Source organism: Acanthisitta chloris, unplaced genomic scaffold (genome assembly GCF_000695815.1).
Source record: "Acanthisitta chloris isolate BGI_N310 unplaced genomic scaffold, ASM69581v1 scaffold3618, whole genome shotgun sequence".
Classification (NCBI taxonomy): Eukaryota; Metazoa; Chordata; class Aves; order Passeriformes; family Acanthisittidae; genus Acanthisitta; species Acanthisitta chloris.
Window position 1 is genome coordinate 18,365 of NW_008686405.1, and position 16,196 is coordinate 34,560.

Consider the following 16,196-nt stretch of genomic DNA (forward strand, 5'->3'; position numbering starts at 1 on the left):
CACATTTGAAATTTAATGTGGATTTAAAGCTTTTTGCAAGAAGTGCCTCGGACTGGTCGAGTAGGGAGTGGAGACATAACTGTAATTATGAGATGGCCTTGCACTTTGACAAGGAAAATGCCTTGAGAAATAACATTCAGTTTTTTCCAGGCACAGATAGAGAATAAATTACAGGAGGACTATGAGCTTGATCTCTAAATGAGGGAAATGGAAGGGTGTGGATTTAAAGCTTTTTGCAAGAAGTGCCTCGGACTGGTCGAGTAGGGAGTGGAGACATAACTGTAATTATGAGATGGCCTTGCACTTTGACAAGGAAAATGCCTTGAGAAATAACATTCAGTTTTTTCCAGGCACAGATAGAGAATAAATTACAGGAGGACTATGAGCTTGATCTCTAAATGAGGGAAATGGAAGGGTAGCAGCTATTTGTCCCTATCATGGTGACAGAGGAGGAAACAGTCTTCGAAAAACACTGACTGGTGTTTGTGCTGTTTCCTGTAGTGGTCAGGTGCTGATGATTTTAGTTTGGAGCAGCACATTGTTCATTTTGCCCCTTTTGATCCATCTGACATGGATAATGTATATGCTAGTACCCTTAAACATGCTAATTATTACCCTTCACTGCTCCTTTATATGATCAGACGATAAACAACATGTAAGGGACACTTCAAAATGCCTTACAAGGATTATTACCCTTCACTGCTCCTTTATACGATCAGACGATAAACAACATATAAGGGACACTTCAAAATGCCTTACAAGTGTAGAGATAATAACTTCTGATGGCAAGGAATTAGCAGGGTGCAGAAAGTGATTATTCTCTCTGTGTTTTCCTACAAGAAATCACAGCTGGGTTTTGCTTTTATGGATCAACCTCTTCCTTTTCAACCCCCCCAGCATTTCCAAGCCTTTCTAATAAGTGCATCTTGTCATTTCCTAGTGCAGCTGATAAGGATAACTTAGCCAGTGGGTGGAATTTGGTCTGGTATGTGTGTGTGTGGTTTCTCTGCTGCTGCAGTGGATGCTGTGGTGGGACAGGAGACAAGGTGTGCAGGACCTGTAAGCCAAGGTGCTGTGTGTAGTGCTGTAAGGGCAGTGATAGTTGTAGTTCCCTTACAGTGCACTGGTGCCAAAAGCCAAAGTGAAGGTGGGAACATGAGAGGAGGAGTTAGGAATTTTTCCTTCCTTGCAAAATACTAAAATTTAAAAATGGCTTAAATAAAATAATGTTCCTACCAAGAAAAGTTGGGACTTCTGAGAAATCAGGGAATGACTTTCAACTATCTACACAGCCGTTTGCTTTTAACTTTTGTAGTAAACTGTTCCATTTCCCACAGAATATTTATCATCATTATTCAAGCTGGCTCAATTTCACCTTGTCTGATGAAGGTCATAATTTCCACAAAACTTTGAGTACAGGGAGCCTTCTGGTTTCATGCTTGTCTTCCTCCTCCAGCCCTGAAATGATTCTCCCTTAGCTCTGTTGCTTTTGGAATAACAAGACAAGTATTTTTTCACTAAAAGCACTTTGAATGTAATTGACACCAAATGTAGACATAATGTAACAGAATAGAGGAATATACTTTCACCTCTATAGAAAACTAGATGTCTCCTTTGCTGTGCATTTTGATGTGCTGAAAGGTTTTCTGTTGCTAATCTATATGGCCCATGGGCTCTGAATGTGAATAAAATAAATGAGCTTATCAGGAAAGCTGCATTTGATTTCCAAGCGGATTCTCAGCACAGTAGGTTCACCCAGTGTTGCAGTGGAAAGACTTCATCTGTGCTATGAAAAAATCATACTGCCTCCAGGGAGTGCTGGGGGTGAGAGGCAATCTGGTTTTGACCAAGAATCCTCCCCAAATAACAAGCAGAGGTAGCGTCACATCAAGACATGTATCTTGATGGGTTTTCCACTGTTGAGTTTATCTTCTTCCTCTCTTTCTGCCCTCCCCAATGCTGCTGCCTCTCCCTAGATGACAGCAGAACCACCAGCCAGCTGGATGAGTTTCAGGAGTGTCTATCCAAGTTCACACGCTACAATTCAGTCCGACCCCTGGCGACGCTGTCCTACGCTAGTGACCTCTACAATGGCTCCAGCATAGTATCCAGGTAAGACACACTGTGGTCCTGCTGGCACATCTCATGTGGGTACAGGCTGCTGAGGCTGAGCTAATAACCCACTTTAAACAAGTTATGGTCTGTGCATATGCCACACTTTGCAGTTGCTTCCCCAAAATAGCTTTGTGATCGTGTGTGATAATTTTGTGATTATCACTGAGCTGTGAAGGCACTTAGGTACCACAGTGGTACCTTTTATTCCTGTTGCTGTTGGTATTCATACAGAACCTTTGAGGTGCCAGTGAGTATCTGCAGCTGTTGTATAAAGTCTGTTGTAGGCTCAGCCCCTTCATGTAAGTGTAACTGTGTGGGTAGTGATTCTAGCACTTGAAGAAACATCCATCTTGCTTGGTGTTGGTAGTTTTAAGAGTCTGTGGTTTTAAATATTGTTGCTAGATTCAGTCATGATGGTAAATATTAGAGCTGAGTTGTTTTTCACTGTGGTTGCTTGAAGTCTTGGGTGTTGGAAGCTGTTTACAGCACTGAATGCTAGTGAGGGGGTGGATGTGGTAAAGCCAAGGTGACAGCTCTGTTCTTGCCAACAACTCTGTATCCTCAGCTGTGTGTCCTGTGTGCTGCTGCTGAAGCTCATCTGAGCCTCCCATGGACCAGTTTGGACACTTAACTGGAGAAATGATGCTGATCTGTCTTCCAACAGCATTAGATTCTTCTGGTTTAGTTCCATGAACCAACTCCCTTAGGGATCAGGCTTCAGAGAGCGCAAGGAGAGGAACATATTAACTGGGAAAACTTTTCTGCATGTCATATGTGTAGGGCCCATTAGCTTCTTGCAGGCATGTTTCACTAATTTAAATGTGTGTGTTCACAGACATCTTCTGAGAGAGAGTAGTATCATCCCTGTTTTATACAGGAGGAACAGAAGATGCAAAGAGACCATACTTGAGGTCTTGAAAGAAACATTATGTAGACAAGATAAACTGAACTTGGGTTTTCTGGCTCCTGATGTAGTACCTTTTGAAGGGGCTGTTTGGACAGTGACAGAGCAGCTTGGATATTTGTTGAAAGACCCCAAGAAATTTGGCAGTATGTGAAGGAGTAGAGTAGCATAAAACACACATTTTGTTGAAAGCAGCATTGATCCCTGAACTACTGCAATATGTAGCAGGAAAAAAAACAGCCACAAAGGTCAGAACACAATAATCAGAGATGTGACGTATATTTAACCTGCACTGATTGGGTTCACAGCAGCTGCAATGAAATGCAGATGGGAATCTCACTGCAACACAGACAAACTTCCTCAGCTCCCAACTTCAGCATGGATTGGATTTTGCTCCTTTGCCCTTTCTTCTCCTTGACATTCTGCAAGAGCAGCATTTTTGTGGGATTTGGTTAGAAAATGCTGGAAGGGCAGTAAATCACGCTCCTGTTTCTGAAGGCATTCTAATTCTTGGGTGAAATATATGTTTGAAAAGTATGTGTGTTACTGTTGTTAAAATGAAGATGTTGTGGGGCCTCCCCCCAAGCCAGTCCTGGAATTGGTAGTTAAATGCATTTCACTGGAAAACAACTTAGTTTCCAACTCAATGTTCTCCCCTGCTCATACTTGTCATTTATCAAACCATTTAAGAAATGTTTAGGGGTTGTGTATGTGGGCTGAGCAAAACTGTTCACGTCGGAGTGTGTCCTTAAGTGCTCTGGTAAAGCAGCACTGCTGGATGTGCTGCTGCTGTAACTCTCCTTAGTTTCTGGCTATCCATATAGTTCCTATAATGTCATAACTTGTTAATCAGGAGTTGATTACACATAGCATGTGTTGGCCAACACACTCCTGTGTGCACCATTGCTCTTCATCCAAAGTAAGATTCAAGTTCAGACAGTCTGAAGCTAATTCAGGAGTGTGTCCTGGTGATGGCAGCTGAAGATATGGGCCAGATTCATTCTTGGGTCACTTTAAAAAAGCTTATTTTCACTTTGTAAGTGCTGTGAAAAGTTTTATCGTTTATTTGGTCCACTGCACTGACTTTTAAAGGTGTTCCTGGGCATGCAGTAGGAAGCACTGATGAAATGACAAAAAGCAAGTCCTGGTGCTTAGCTGTTGCTATTGAGACAAATGGATTTAAATGCAGAGTAAATACAAGGCTAATAAGTAAGGAGTCTTAATAATTTTTTTAGGAAGTGCAAGGCTAATAGGTGAGGAGTCTTAATAATTTTTTTAGGAAGTGTTTTAAAGGGATATTTTAAGTTTACTTAAGTAGAATTGACTGGAAGCTAAACTTCCTTGAGTTTAATTAAGCTTGGTTGGGGTTTTTTTGTTTAAACAAACTGCTGTTACAAATGAACAGAACACAAAGGTTTGGTTTGATTGCTTTAACCCCACATGAAGTTCACATACTGGACTCCAAAAGAGCTGCTGGCTTAAAGAGGTTTTTAAGATGTAATAGCTTTAGGTTTGTGAAAGATGAAGATTTAAGTGTTCCCTATCTGCAAAACTTGATGTTTATAAGGGGAATAAAACTGGGGTTAAGGTAACAGGGTGAAAAGTGTAATTAAAGGCAGGCTGAAACTGAGCTGCAGTAGTTCTCTCCTGAGCACATTGACACAGGAATGGTTTGGCTTCATAATCCTACATATGTTGTGTAAGTATAAATATTCTGGTTCAAGCCTGGTACCCAAGATGTGCATCTTCCACCACAAGGTCTTATTTGGAAAGGTGCACACAGTGAGATCACAAACCCAGAGAGGGAGATCTCCCTAACCTTGCTTAGAAATGTGCTCACAAGAAAAATTTCAGCCCTTTGTCCTTTTTTCCCCTCTTATTTCCTTCAAGAACAACAGATTATGAGAGAAGGATGTTCAGGGAAAACCTGTTCAAGGCTGTGTGATTGCAGGTCACTCAGTTTTGCTGTCACACCAGGGGGACTTGCAGCACACTTGCAATAGGAAGGTGCATGTACCTCAGTATGCTAAATGGCTTTTTAATGCACTCAGTTCTCTTAAGTACAAAGTATTTACATGGTTTTCACAAGTATATTAAGTTTTGTTAGAACTGGGCCAAGGAATAAATTTTCCATTTATTATGCCCCCAGACAGAGCAGTTGTCAGAGCTTAACTTGCCTTCTCTCTGCTGGCAGTGGCAGTAAGTGTAAAGGCTTTCTTTTAAAGATGAGTCTGTAAACTGCAGCGTTAGCATTACAATGATTTATGGAGAAAATTGCTTTAGCCCTGTCAGGGGCCTTCAGAGAATAATGTGGCAGTCTTTCATTTTTGAAACAGAGAACAGAAAAATCCAAGGAATGCACTAGAGCAAGATGTCTTCCTGAAAGCTGGCATCAAGAAGGTGGTTCTCCCTGCTCCCAGCTCTAGTGGGAACATGAGTATGTCCCTCCCAGAGGCTCTAAGGCTTGGGGGCTTTGTCTAGGGCTTTGTCATCTGCTGAGGCTTTAAATTCCTCTGGGTTAGCTTTCCATTTCTCTGAAGGGTCTTAAAATGGCATCCAAAGGGGGTTGGATAGCCAACACTACCTGTGTTTATCTAAAGACACAGTGCTTTACAGAGAAGGAAATAAACAACTTGAGATACCATTTATCTAAAGACACAGTGTTTTACGGAGAAGGAAATAAACAACTTGAGATACCCTTCCAGATCTGAAGGCCTGCAGAGGGGCTTTGTTCAGAACTGTAATGACAGGACAAGGAGCAATGGGAAGAAATTGAAAGAGGAAATTTAGATTAGATGTTAGGAAGAAGTTTTCCCTGTTCTGGTGGTGAGACACTGTCCCAGGTTGCCCAGGGAGGCTGTGGCTGCCCCAGCCCTGGCAGTGTTCACAGCCAGGTTGGATGAGCCTTGAGCAACCTGCTCTGGTGGGAGGTGTCCCTGCCCAGGGCAGGGGTTGGGGCTGGATCATCTCTAAGGTCCATTCCAACCCCTTTAACACTCTATGAATTTGTTTTTGGCTGCTGAAACCTTGCCCAGTTCATCTTTTGAATCTTGATTCTGTGTTCAAGAACTGGATCTTACCTTTGGTGTCCATTACTGTATATTTTTCATTGATTGCTTATTATTCTGTTGCCTCCAAGGAGTAGGATGTGAAGAGATTTCTCTTAGCATTCAAACAGTTCAATTAAGTCTGTTTCAAGATTGGATTTTTGCTTGTGTTGACCCTTGCAGGATCATGACCTGAAATCCTTTCTTCAAAGGTGAACTTAAACTCACTAATGGATTTTTTTCATGTTTTCATTGAACCATTCTGTTTTCCTGTTCCCCTCTTTACTTTGGACTACAATTACTTGTCCACATAAATTCTCAGACCGAGACTTTAACAAGATACTTCTTAGTTCTGTGTCCACCACAACAAACCCCTTTTTCCTTTTTATTTATTTTCTTTTAATGCCCTGGCTGGGTAGGATTAGATGAGCCATTTTATTAAGTTTGTGACCAGCAATGCTTCTATCTTGGTGCTGAAGATAAATGAATTAAATGGAAGTGGGTTTATCCTTCACAGGATTATGCTGCAGAGTGCAGTAGATGCTGCTCCTTGAGAAGATGAGAAATGAGGAGGGTTGGATTTTTCTTAGAGCCTCTTAAATAAATCATTTTGAAAATGGACTCTTAGTTACAATTGGCAGCTCAAAACTGGGGATGGATCTGTCTTATTTGAACTCTTCCCACAAGTAGAAGGAAGAGAGAAATACGTGGATAAAGAGACTTAAACTGCAGGATGACCAAGGAAATTCAAACTTGAACCCTGAACCTACTTGAAGTTTGTGTTTCTCCTGTGGTTTTCCTACCTGACTTGATCTGAGGTTTTGGCCTGTAGACCAATTAGAGCTGAGTGAAGTGCAGAGTCTTTCCCTTACTTTCCCTTTCTTTTCTCTGGAGTGCAGAACTGATACATTTCCTACTACATAATTGTGGTCTGGGCCCCTTGAGCAGAAGCTAAGTGTGAGTTGTACTCAGCAGAAGGGTTATACAGGTGTCAGTTCTGAGCTCTGAATTCAGAATTCTGACACATTCAACCCTGTAACTTAGCCCTCCCAGTCCCCAGGACAGGCTGCTGGTGCCAAAGGGACTCTGAAACTACGAAGAGAACATATCAGCTCCTGTCTTCAGTCTTGACCCAAAAAATAAACCTTCTGGTGACCACAGTGACACTGCAGAGAGAAAATTCAGTTCTTCCATCAGCATAAGCTTTTGCTTCTAGGGCTAAAACTTACATAACTTGAAATTGGGAAGTTAATGAATGGAAGTTGCATGGCCACCACCTCATTTTTTTCCTACTGATTTCAGACTATTTGGTAGTAGGAAGATTTTTTTCCATTAAGCTCTCTTAGTACTTCAAACCTGTCTCCATCTGCAGATAATTAGATGAGAGTTTTCAGTTGATTTCAACTTGATGAGTTTTTATAAACGGTCTGTTAAAAGTGCTGAGCAGTATTTTGATGAATTTGGTAATTGGCTTTTAAGCAAAATGTTTTAAATAGTGATTGCTCTTCAGGTTTGTTCTTTGTTATATTTCTTGTAAATAGTTTCCATTTCTTGGCACATGTCTTGTAGCAGTCACTGGCTGCAGTGTGGGGCAGTCCAGCATTTCAGGAGACTTCCCAGAGAGGTGGTGCAAGCTGGAGTTATTCCAGAACAGAGATCCCTCACTTGCATTTGAGCAGGATTGTGTTTATTAGATACATTTATATATAGTTTAAGACTGGTCTTTTTTTTAAGAGAAGCTCTGTGAAAGTGCAGGAACTTAAAATGGATGCTGTAACATCAGGAATGTCCTCTGAGAGATTAATATTCAGGGTAGGAGGATGGTACCATGTGAACATTGCATTGCATCATTGCATCCACCCCTTGGTGATTGATCAGGATGAAAATCTTTTCAGTGAGGCTGCAGGTAGCTGCCCTCCTGTTCCTCCTGATGTTCCTGGGATAATGGTTGTCATCAGGCTCTAGTGCTGTGTCTTGGCCTCAGGAATTGGCCTTGCAAGCCATGAAAGCTGTGGTTTCACAGCATCTGATGTACACAATTCCCGTGCTGACAGTGTCTGTAAAAGGCAAAGATGGATTTCCCTTAATCCCCCCAATTTTATACCTTTCATTTGACATTGAGTGTTGATACAGTGAGTTCTTGTTTCTGCTTGAAGACACAAGCCTGTTATTAATAGAACATGGATTTCTGCAGCTTATTACAATATTCTTTTAATTTTCTACCCATATTTGTCGGAAATGCCTGAATTTGCCAGCAGCTAATGATGTGAAAAGCATTAACATGCCTTTGGATTTGTTTTGTTCCTTCCTAACTAGAGAAGTTAGTCCATTAAGTGGTAGGTAGTTGAAAAAATATAATAAAGTATTGTGCTAAAGCATGCAGAGATGTATGGGGTGGGCTGAAATGGTTCTGAGAATAAACCTTCCAAGCAGCTCAGCCTGGAGAAGAGGCTTGAGCTCATGATTATTAATGTAATATCATTTGTATTAATAAATACAGTCTCTGAGACATGTTTGGGATTTATGTGCTGCATAGTTGTTTTGTGGAATAAGTTAATAAATAAAATAAGTTATAAAGTGCTGCTTATGTTTCCTCAGGATTATGTACAAGTGTGTGCTTACATCTGTGAAGTCAGATCAAGTTTCTCTGTATAAGACTCTGAAATTAAGGGTGTACATAGGCTATTCTTTAGGAAAAATAGAGGTATTTAAGGATATCATTCAAAATACTGATGAAGTAAGATTCAACTATCATCAAAACAATCTCCTGATACAGATTTGGCACCTGGATATCCTTCAAATGGTGGTGTAACCTGTTCCAGCACTACCAGGCAGCAGGACCATCACTGTTAACTGCTCCAGCCCATCCTTTGGCTCCATCCTTTGGCTCCGGAGTTGTTTAGTGCCCCAGACTGATCTGTGATTATCTGATAAATGCCCATTTATGAGGAGAGGCTGAGGGAGCTGGAGTTGTTTAGCCTGGAGAAGAGGAGGCTCAGGGGAGACCTTCTCACCCTCTGCAACTCCCTGACAGGAGGTTGGAGTCAGGTGGGGGTTGGTCTCTTCTCCCAGGCAACCAGCAGCAGGACAAGAGGGCACAGACTCAAGCTCTGCCAGGGGAGGGTTAGGTTGGATATTAGGAAGAGATTTTTTGTGGAGAGAGTGCTCAGGCATTGGAATGTGCTGCCCAGGGAGGTGGTGGATTCCCCATCCCTGGAGGTTTTCAAGCTGAGACTGGATGTGGCACTTAGTGCCATAGGCTAGTGACCACGGGGGGGTTGGACTTGGTGATCTTGGAGGTCTTTTCCAACCCTGTTGATTGTATGATTCTGTGAACATCTAGGAATGCTGGTGCCCTGACTTGTGGTGCCTGTTGGATTGAGCTGAGGTGTCTGAAGAGGTTGCTGTCTCCAGCTGTGCCTCCTGATGCTCTGATGCTGTGTGGCATCTGGCAGAAGAGGTGATGGTAATGTCAGGCAAATTTGGAGGCTGGAGTTCCTGATTTGTGGTATGATTTATCCTGTGCAATGGGACCCCTCTGGCAGTGTGGTCAGCTGGAGAAAGAGATTTATCCAGCTGCTGCTGTGAAATCATGGAAGAAATGTGGAACCTGTGGACTGACTGCATTGTTTGCAGTCCCAATATTGATGCAGGGTCCCTCTCTGAGATCTGTTTGTTCCCCTGCCTCTTCAGCTCTCTCAACTCTGTGCTCAATTCTGAAGAAACAAAATCCTTGTTGGTGTAGTAACAAATGTGGTGGCTTGAAAACAAGCCTGCAGATGAGTGTGTTTGGATACTTGAAACCTCTTCCACCTTAGTGTTTGTGTTGAGGCTGTGCTCTGGCTGCTGTCAGAGCTGTTCATAACCCACTGTGTATCAGCCCAGCTGGGTGAGATGGCAGATCCTGGGTTACAAACATAGACAGGTTCCCCAAAATACTGCAGCAGTCAGACTCATCCTTTGGCTTGAATTTTAAATAGTGTCATAAGAAATATTCTGCATTTAACTGTTGGCATTTTTAGTTAAGGTTTCCCTACTTTAGCTTATTTAAAACACTGTTTGTGGAAAAACTGGCTCTAATCCTCATTAACTTGCATGGGAGTTGTTTGCAGCAGCTTTGGCTCATTGTACTTGTGTGGATGTGGCATCTAAACCTTGGGATTGTCGTCATCTTCTCCTCAGCATGCAGAAGAGCATTGCCTAGCAGTAAAGTGGCTTTTTATCAATACACTTTGTTTGGTTGCTTGCAGAATTCAGTGGTTCCCCATAGGTTTCCTCATCATTAGTGCTAATTAAGCCAAGCTCCCCTGAATGCATGCATGGAAAAAAGCTTTATGCAAGTAAGGATGTCTCTAGGTATAGTCTTAAAGCCAAGGCTAGGAATCTGCTATGGCTTCCTAGGAGATTTTTGGTTTGTATTTAGAGGGGCTTAGGTTCATGGTAACTTCCCCACAATGCAGAGAGGACCATGGCTCTGAAAATTGAGCTATTGCAAGAAGCACAATTAATTTCATAGCATAGTATATGCTCTCATAGGGTTTAAAAAAAATAATGACTCTCTTATCTAGCAATGACAAAGCATGAAAGTAGCTCTGTTGGGTTTGATTTCAGAGCCGTGAGATGGATCTGAGGCCACCAAACCTCTTCAATTCAGGTTTAATATTTTCCTTTAAACAAACCCTTTCTGGAGCTGGAGTGTTGCAAAGTGCTGTCCCTTAGAACTGATGCCATTTCATTACACTTAAAAGGATTTTTGTAAGCATGAAGTGGGCCTGGAACTAGGTCTAATGACATTACTTTGTTAATGTGGTACCTTTTCATGCCTTTCTTCAAACAGAGCAGAACAGAACTCCAGGCTACTGTGGCTGTAAGAAATATCCTGAAAGTGTGACTGCAGTATGACTGGTGCAATCATGCCCTCCCAAGGGAGGCTGGAGCTGAGGACTGTCCTTTCCTGTGCTGTGCAGGCTTCGGTGTGCTGCTACACCTTTCCCTGCCTGTTGATGGGTCAGGGAAGCTAATCACAGAATATTCTGAGTTGGAAGGGACCCACAAGGATCATGGAGTCCCACCTCTTGGCCCCTGCACAGGACACCCCAACAATCCCATCATGTGCCTGAGAACATTGTCCAAACACTCCTTGAGCTCTGTCAGGCTTGGGGCTGTGACCACTGCCCTGGGGAGCTGTTCCAGTGCCCAAACACCTCTGGGGGAAGAACCTTTTCCTGATATCCAACCTAACCTTCCCATGACACAGCTTTGTGCTGTTCCCTCAGGTCTTGTCACTGGTCAGAGAGAAGAGGTCAGTGCTGCTCCTTTGCTTCCCCTCTGAGCAAACTGTAGACTGCAATGAGTTCTCCCCTAAGTCTCATCTTCTCCAGGCTTAAGACCAAGTGACCTCAGTCACTCCTCATGTGGCTTCCCCTCAAGGCCCTTCACCATCTTCAGAGCCATCAACACACATTGGGCTGAATTTCTAGTATATTATGCTTCAAACAGAGAGGAGATGAGTTGGCAGGAGAGGATGCTGCATTCAACAGTAGCTGGTGCTGCTGGAGCTGGAATATCCCACACAGCTCCAAGGAATGGAATCAGACTCAATTAGCCTGGGATCCTCTGTCCCACAGTTTTCATTATCATCCATTAGACTGGAATCTGATCTATTGAGAAGTAGCCAAGATGATTTTATCCTGATGAGAAGACAAGTCTGGCAATTTTCTAGTAATCTGGGGGTCATGTCTAACCCAAAGTAATGTACTTCTCAGGGGTGAAAGTGTTTGCTCTCTGACAGAATGACTTTGAGGGGTAGGTAATCTGGGGGTCATGTCTAACCCAAGGTAATGTGCTTCTCAGGGATGAAAGTGTTTACTCTCTGACAGAATGACTTTGAGGGGTAATCTCATTTATACCTTTAACTTAGGTATCTGTGTAACAGTCTAGAGAATCAAGGTTTGCTTTAAGTAGTCCTACCTGAATAGAGATTGCAATAACCTGTCTGGGGTCATGATATGCATGTTCAGTTTATATTGTGGAAAACATTTTGCAGCACAGGGGTTTGAATCAGGAGTATATTCTACCAGCAGTGGTCTGTCCTTGTACTGGTTGCACAGGTTAAGCACTTGGGAATAGCAGCAGTGACCTTGGTGATGCTCTGGAGTAAGAAGTTACTGATGCAACTGTTGCTTTATTAAAATAAAATTAATCACATTTTATTGCAGTCACAGCTTTAGTGAAACAGTGTTTAGATTCTGAAACTTCATATACTTTGTCTCAGTAGCTTTTGTTTTTGTGTGACAAAATTGAGGCTTTGAGCCGATGGAACACAAAATCTGTGTGCTATAATAGAAGCTTCCTATGCCTGAATTTAGCTTTGTTTTTCAAACCCACAGCTTAGTATGCTAGTGCACGCTTAGTAACACTAATTACTTTGCCTTAAAATATCAGTGTGCTGCTGTAAAAACAGTCTCTCAGGTGTGTGATATTAATACCAATTTCTGCATTGGTCCCAGGTGCTGAACAGTGAACTGGTGTGCCCATGGTGGTGGATTGTAACCTAGATTTTTAATCTTTGGCATCGATGCCTCAAAATGAGCATTGAAAAGAGGTTGCCAGGCTATGAAATGGGGGACTTGGGGTTGTTAGAAGTGACAGAATATCCCTTGGGGGCCAGGGAAGTACAGAGTGAGAAAGTCTATAAGGAAATGTGGCTGAAGGGCAAAAGCTGCTATTGGCATCATCTTCATCTCACCCATTAAGTCCCCCAAACAGGGCAATATATCCATGTTGCAATTAAATATGAGGCCATGGCAAGGTAAGAGTTGGGGTTAGTGACACAGAAGTAGAAACAGCCGCGTGTTGGGTACAAGTGAAAAGCTTTGGTATATTCAGGGAGGAAAATGTGTGTGTGTGTGTATGTATATATATACCTGTGTGTTTATATACACATATATATAGTTCTATGAGAGGGACTGTCATCTTCTTTGTGGAAATGACAACTCCTACAGTCACAGATCTTGTTACCAAGCCAGGGCTGAGGCATTTATGATTATAGTAGCAAGTGCAGAGTGTGTCTGTGGAAAGGGGAGAGGAGCAGTTGGCTCAGCCCTTTAGTTGTAACTAGTGATGCAGTTACAGGCAAATGCAGTCAGATACAGCTCCCCCTTCTCTTGATTGGAAGGAGTAGGTATGGCACATCCCTGTCTATGTCTGGTATGGACCAGTTGTGCAGGGATTGCTGTTTTCAAGTTCACTCTACCACAATCACATTGTAGAAGTAACTACCTTGTGTGGGGGGGTTTTTTGGAGTGTAACTGGGAGGGAGGAAACCCTCATGTGTCCCAAATCAATCTTCTGATGAGTGCTTCCACGTTCTGGTGTGACTTGTTGAACACTAGTCTTGCTGTTGCCTTGTTCTTAACCCTTCTGGTGAGGCAGCTGCTCCATTCCTTTAATCAATTTAGTTGCCCATCTGTATGCATTCTCTTAACTCCAGGGTGTCCTCCTGGGATGTGGAGAACAACTGCACACACCATCAGGATGTGAATGTGGCAAAGCTTTACACAATGGCAGAACTGCTAAATGCTCATTCTTTGCTCTTTCCCCACTGCTCTACCCTCAAAATCAAGACAAGCTTTCAGACATGTTTCAGAAGCAATTTATTTCATAATTCCATTTGTTAGGTCTGAGTGCTCTCCAAGGGTGTAGGTTTTAGCATTAAAATAAAGCAATTGATTTATAATCTCACAGATTGGGAATAAAGATAAGCAGCAGAAAAAACAGAACCCTTGAGGATATGTTTACTTTCTAACAGCTCTTAGTGATTTTTCTGTAGGAGGTTGGTCATCAGCTTCTTAGGATAAAGAAAACAGTGATTTGGGAGTGGGAGATGTCTCTCTTTTATTTTCCCTGGAACAAAACTATCAGATCTTTTCAATTTGATTATGAGTAATTCTGCACATTTACAAAGCTCTTTCAAATATCCAGGAGTTGTTGTGTCCCCAAAGATTCCTTATAGAAATCCAGCTAGTTCCATTGGTCAGAAATGTGGAGTTTAAAAGTAGTTTAATGAAAAAAAGGAGCAATTGCTAATTGTATTAAATGTGCACATCTTTGAGGAGCAAGGGCCATTGCTGGTCCTAAAGGTAATTTTCCTGAATGTTCTCATTATTTCCTGTTATTCTATTACATGTTATCATTGTGTTAATGATGAATTCACTTGGACTGTAGAAATGTGTCAACCTGCAAAGCAGAATGTTGTTCTGAGCTGGCCCTGTTGTGTCTTTTGACAAAACAAAACTAAGTTCTCTGGTGAATTTTCATATAGATAAGCTTGTGTATTAGCAAATGCTTACACTGACACAGAGACTTCAAGCAGCAAGTGACAGGAATACCATAGTGCTAGTTAAATGCAAATAAGCCTGGCTTAATGCTAAATGTATTCTGAAGACTTGCAGGAAAAAAATCATAAAAATAACTGTTACTGTGCAAGAGGATTGTTTGTCCTAGTGCTTATTAGTCCAGGCACAAGTGGAGCTTTTCAAATATTAGGAATGCTTTAATATGGTATAGAATCATAGAAAGCTAAGGGGTTAGAATAGACCTTAGAGATGATCCAACCCCTGCCCTGGGCAGGGACACCTCCCACCAGAGCAGGTTGCTCAAGGCTCATCCAACCTGGCTGTGAACACTGCCAGGGTTGGGGCAGCCACAGCCTCCCTGGGCAACCTGGGACAGGGTCTCACTACCAGAACAGGGAAGACTTCTGCCTAATATCTAAATTTCCCCTCTTCAATTTGTCCTCATTTCTTCTTCACCTGTAACTGCAGCTCCTAACAGAGTCCCTCTGCAGCTTCCCTAGAGCCCCTTGAGACACTGGAAGGTGCAACAAGGTCCCCACACAACCTTCTCTTCTTCAGGCTCAGGAGCCCCAACTTTCTCAGCCTTGGAGGAAAGGTGCTCCAGTTCTCTTATGAGTTTTGTGGCCTCCTCTGGACTTGCTCCAACAGTTCCATGTCCTTCTTATGTTGGGGACACCAGAACTGAATGCAGCACTCCAGGTGGGTCTCACCAGGGCAGAATAGAGGGGAAGAATCACCTCCCTTGACCTGCTGCCCACACTCCTTGGGATGCAGCCCAGGATTCAATTGGCTTGATTAGAGTCTTACATTGTTCCTGTTTTTCTTTGTAAGTTGTTGATTGACAGAAAGTGAGTATACCTGTTGCACTAGGACTGAACAGGTGATGGGAGGCCAAGCTGTAGGTCTCTGTTGGGTTTACCTGCCTCTCTCACAACCAACAAACCTCTGTACCAGTGCTGGTAGATGTCTGCATCCGTTTCCTCTCTGTGGTGTCTTTGCTGTTTGAAGGTCACAGGTCTGACAATCAATTCCATTGCTTAATGCTTTTTTATTATATTTTTAATGATGCGTTAACTTTTATGGACAGATTGAAATACTCATTTGTTATGTCTACTGCATATCTCTATTTAAAAAAAGTAAAAATGCAATTAGTGCTAGAGAAGCAAACCCAGCCCAGGTGAGAGAGGTTCTATTTTGTTCTAATAACTTGGCTTTTTACCAGACATTGTAATACATTATTTTTTTTTCTTTAGCAGAAGGCTGAGGGTATAAATTGAATCCAAGCAGATGAATCACTGCCATCAGTTTAGTTGTGCTTTACCTGAATCCGCAGGGCAGCGAGCAGCAGTGGAGACAGCAGTTCAATTAAGATTGTGGTACAAGTGAATCTGTTGTATTGTTACAGAGGCTTTCCATTATAAAACTTCCATGGAATGGGATGAGCTGACAAGACAGCCCTGAATGGTGTTTTCATCCTGTTTGTATAAAAAGTGATTAGACTACTGTAGATGGGGGGAGCAGCTTGGCTGCTGAGATGACTTCTTTCCCTCTCCTGTTTTGTTTAAATAGATGTCTGCATGCTTGCTTGATTCCCCAGCCATAAGCATCTTCTTTTCTTTGCCTGTTTGGAGGCTCATTGTTTTGCAGCCTGGACCTGCCTAGCTTCTCTAGCAAGCAAGCAATCATAGAATCATAGAATCAACTGGGTTGGAAGAGACCTCAAAGATCATCGAGTCCAACCCTACCGTCATCACTAGACCATGGCACTAAGTG

At 42.4% G+C, this 16,196-nt stretch overlaps 1 protein-coding gene across 1 annotated transcript in view; it reads left to right on the forward strand.

The window, feature by feature from the left end:
- Positions 1-16,196, forward strand: part of RFWD2 (ring finger and WD repeat domain 2, E3 ubiquitin protein ligase) — a gene marked incomplete at both ends in the record, with an annotated part of 49,627 nt that overhangs the window by 12,584 nt on the left and 20,847 nt on the right. The window contains one exon of the mRNA XM_009080100.1: positions 1,977-2,112. Within this exon, the coding sequence (XP_009078348.1) occupies positions 1,977-2,112 (136 nt within the window). The remainder of the gene's footprint in view (positions 1-1,976; positions 2,113-16,196) is intronic.